The following is a 4,424-nucleotide window of genomic DNA, read 5'->3' on the forward strand; positions in this document are numbered from 1 at the left end:
AACTTGTGACTGACCCAAGGTCACACCAGCAGCTGCATGTGGAGGAGTGGGGGAATCAAACCTGGTTCTCCCAGATCAGAGTCCGTGCTCCTAACCAGTACACCAAACTGGCTCTAAAGGAGAAATAATGGTTTAAACGTCCCAGACCCAGCACTGTCTGACCCAAGATAATTTTAAACTCACGTCAGACCCTGATTCCTGCCACTTCACTCTGTCAAACCAGCAGTTTATTAACTACCGGCCCAAGCATGGATCAGAGCAGGGCCCTTTGGTGGTCTCGTGGTAAGGAATTCCCCACTGGCACACGTGAGTCACCTGGTCCCCCCGCCTTGACCTCTGCGAAGAAAATCCCTGGGACTGCACCTTACCGAAAACCGAAGTCAGAGCAACCTGCTCTTTAGTACAGACGTGCAATTTAATATACCAGGGGCTCAGATGGTGGAGGCCACAGGATGATCCAGGCCTAGCTTCAAGGCTCCTTACACCGGAGAAGGTGACCTGCCTTTGATGGGAGGGGGGAAGATGCGGTTGGGCACAGTTAGTCCTTCCCCCCTTTCTTGCTCATGAAAGCTGGCCTGGGTTTATAGCCACTGTCTGGTAGCCTGAGCCAAATGGTTGACGGGGGGATCTGCTGTAAACGAAGGGTCTCCAGTTGGCAGTTAGCAATGCAGAGGTGCCGCTGTCGATGCGGCCAGATCTTGCAAACAAAACAAAAGTGTGGGGGTGGGGGGAGAGAATAAGCTTTTTTGAGCAGACAGGGCTGACTGAACAGCTGCATCACACACACAGATGTGAGACACGCACCTGGGTGGGGTTTTTTTTCTCCTTTTGGGCATGCACTACTAGGAACGGAACGTACATTCATAACGATATATTTGAAAGGGAAGTGTTTCGTTTAGGGAATGGAAGGATGGGAGAGAGGACGGGAACACCATCGATCAGTTCTGCCTTCCTCTCTTATGTCTTAAAGCCAAGGAGTCAGAGAAGGGCTGAAGAGACAGCCGATGCAGGCCGAGCCCCAGGTAGAAGACTCACTCTGTGTCCCGCTTCTCATATTCCTGCAGGAGTGTACTGCAAAGGCAAGCAAGCTCGAACGTTGTTCTCCTGTAACACAGAAGACACACACAGAGAGGGAGAGAGATCAGTCCTCTAGCAAGAAAGCGGCGGCCCCATCTTTCCCTTCCAACCAATGCTCCCTCTAAGCTGTGAGCAAAAAATCCTACTTTTTTTTTTTTGCACAAAACTTTTATTTTTGGATATAATAACACATGTAACATTTAATTTCAGTTGGCAAATATCCATATTCCCCCTCCTTCCCTCCCCTTCTCTTGGCTTCCCACAGTGCTCTACCCTTCTAGCTTTAACATTTGTTTCACAATTCAATTTATCAGTTTATCGGTCACAAGATAACATTTCTCTATATTAGTATTGCTCTAAATACAATAGATTTTGTTTCACATCCCAGTTTTTCTCTAAATAGTCTTTAAAGTCTTTCCATTCTTCAAAAAATTCTTGATCTTCTTTGTTATTCAATTTTCTTGTTATTTTATCCATTTCTGCCATAAATAACGCTTTTTGTATCCATTCCGTAATTTCTGGTGTTCTCTCTTGTTTCCAACATTGTGCAGTTTGGTGTAGTGGTTAAGTGTGCCGACTCTAATCTGGGAGAACCGGGTTTGATTCCCCACTCCTCCACTTGCACCTGCTGATGTGACCTTGGGTCAGTCACAAGCTCTGGCACAGCTGTCCTTGAAAAAGAGCAGTTTGTGTCAGAGTTCTCTCAGCCCCACCCACCTCACAGGGTGTCTGTTGTGGGGAGGGGAAGGCCGCTCTGAGACTCCTTCGGGTAGTGAAGGGCGGGGTATAAATCCAATCTCTTCTTCTTCTTCTTCTTCTTCATATACCATTCTCTACCTACTTTGTGAGGTACTGGCATTAAAGTTGAGAGCGAGCGATTTGGCTCCTGCATAAATTAGTCTGCTCTGGAGCCATCCTTCCTGAGCTAAGGCAAAAGGGTGTGTGAGCCGTAGGCTATAACACTGTGAGCTAGCTCACACTAACTCAGCTTAGAGGGAACACTGCAGTTCCAACTGCCCTGTTCTCGTTTTCTCTCTTTCCACTCTATCCTTCCATGAAAGCACGCAAAGAAAGGTTAGAGGAGTGTAATGTATTCAATAGCTGCCATTGAATGCATAACTGTATGTGAACAACATAACTGAAATGCCATGAAAACCTTCGTCCTGGGCTAGGATCCTAATCCATCCAATCGTATTGATAGCCCAGGAAGAACCAACCAATCAGGTACCAGCAAGCTCCCTGATCGGGAACGTCTATGATTGGTCGTTATGTAAACAATCTTATCGGTTAGTATTGTACAGTAAGGCGTGGCTACATTAGCCGGGAGAGTTTAAAAAGGGAACGGCTTTAATGCAAAAGCTGTTCTGGCTATCAGATGTTGATCCGTGTTGGAGTTGTGTTCGAGTTGATGAATAAAGCTGAATCTTTGCTGAATCGCTCTCTGACTACTTTGTTAAGCGAGTGACTTAACAAGGAGACAGATGCATTTAGCAAGGTAACAAAAGGAAAAGAGAGAGAAAGCGATGTTTAAACGGGGAGGGGAGGGATGGAATATAGCAGAAATAGTACGGGAGGGGAACGACTGTGGCTCAGGGGACAAACTTTCCATGCTGAAGGTCCCGGGTTCAATCCCTGGTACCTCCAGTTTAAAAAAATGACCAGGCAGTGGGTGATGTCAAGGACCTCCACCTGAGACCCTGGAGAGCCACTGCCAGGCGCAGTAGACCACACTCGCTTCAATGGACCAGTGGTGTGATAAGGCGGCTTCATGTGCCCAAAATCTCCTTTCCCCCAAGCTCCCCTGCTGTGCATAGCAACTAGCACGGTGTACGGCTCTGAATCTTCAGTATTTATATCATTGGATAACGGATTCCGGTTCCGTCAGAGTGCTCAGGGAGAGAACCAGTGTCAGCAAGCTGCCAATTGTATTTTCTTTGCTTATGAGTTGTATCCCAACCCCCACTCTCGCCTTCATGTGCAGGACTTCATATGCCCACACCTAACCCCATGTGCTTAGTGGCAACTACATTCCTTTCCCTATACGCTTGCAGAGCTTTGAAGGAACCTTATCAGTATTGCAACAGGTGGTGTGCACTTGGAGGCTTTTTGCTTAGTCTATCATGCGATGTAGCGTGAGAATAGAAGGCTTGTTTAATTAGTTCAAACTGTTGAGTTCCCAAGGTTTGGGCGCGAGGGGAATCTTTTGGCGCCAGCGGGAATCATGTCTATTGGCCCAAGCTATTTTGAATTCCCTTTATTATACCCGTATCAAGCACATTGTGTCATTCCTGACAGAGACTGTGTTCTACCCGTTTCATGGCTTTAATAAAATAAAACCTTTTGCAAGAGTGTATCTTATTATCTGCTGTGATTCTGACACCCAGAATCCCTTGCTCCTAGCATCCCCCAAGCAATGTGCAAGAGACAGCTTCCCCCACCCTTCCACTGGGTAAACATGCAAGGTTGCCTGGGATGAACAAATGGCCCCCTCCACCCCACCGTGCATCTCAGCCAGTGCAGCATCAGCCACCCCAGAGCACCTCGCTTCTCTTGCAGATTGTTACTTCTGAAGTCCAGCAGGGGGCACTCCTGTCTCACCCACCCACAAGCCTCATGAACACACATCCCCTATCCTCCTCCTCCTCTTCCATTTGCTCTCCTTCTAAGGCAGGGGTGTCAAACACCTCGCTTCTCTTGCAGATTGTTACTTCTGAAGGCCAGCAGGGGGCACTCCTGTCTCACCCACCCACAAGCCTCATGAACACACATCCCCTATCCTCCTCCTCCTCTTCCATTTGCTCTCCTTCTAAGGCAGGGGTGTCAAACGTGCGGCCCGAGGGGCCACATCAGGCCCCCGGAGGGCTTCCATCAGGCCCGCACTGGAACTGGCCATCTGCTGCTTCCAGTTCTGTTGCTGCTGCTGTTGCTTTGCCAGACTCTCTCAATCGCTCAGCCATTTCATTATTTTCCCCTGGGTCTTAGACTCAGAACTCTGAGCATGAGATTTCTGTGGTGAATGTCAATAAATCAAAAGTAAGTTTGCAGCTTACAGATACACACTTGAACAGCATACCCAAGACTGCAACAGCACAGACATTTTGATCAATAATTCAGAGCAAGAGGTATCAGTTATCAGAGACTGCTAAATAAACAAAATATTGCAAGAGTACTAATATCTGATCTGGCCCTCCTAACAAATGAGCTTGACACCCCTGTTCTAAGGCTACATCCCAGTCCAGTAGCACCAACAAGATTCTCAGGGTATGAGCTTCCGAGAGTCAAAACTCCCTTCATCAGATACTAACTTTCCCAGTGCCAACTCAGTGTCATACCAGGCCAACAGCCTG

At 47.7% G+C, this 4,424-nt stretch overlaps 1 protein-coding gene across 1 annotated transcript in view; it reads right to left on the minus strand.

Annotated features, from left to right (window-relative positions):
• Positions 1–3,355, minus strand: part of TMEM107 (transmembrane protein 107) — a 9,160-nt gene extending 5,805 nt beyond the window's left edge. Inside the window, 3 exon segments of the mRNA XM_015423494.1 lie at positions 1,036–1,061; positions 1,063–1,104; positions 3,341–3,355. Of these exon segments, the coding sequence (XP_015278980.1) occupies positions 1,036–1,061; positions 1,063–1,104; positions 3,341–3,355 (83 nt within the window).
• Between the last annotated feature and the right edge of the window lie 1,069 nt (positions 3,356–4,424).

This window comes from Gekko japonicus, unplaced genomic scaffold, assembly GCF_001447785.1.
Source record: "Gekko japonicus isolate JY-2015 unplaced genomic scaffold, Gekko_japonicus_V1.1 scaffold2575, whole genome shotgun sequence".
NCBI lineage: Eukaryota > Metazoa > Chordata > Lepidosauria > Squamata > Gekkonidae > Gekko > Gekko japonicus.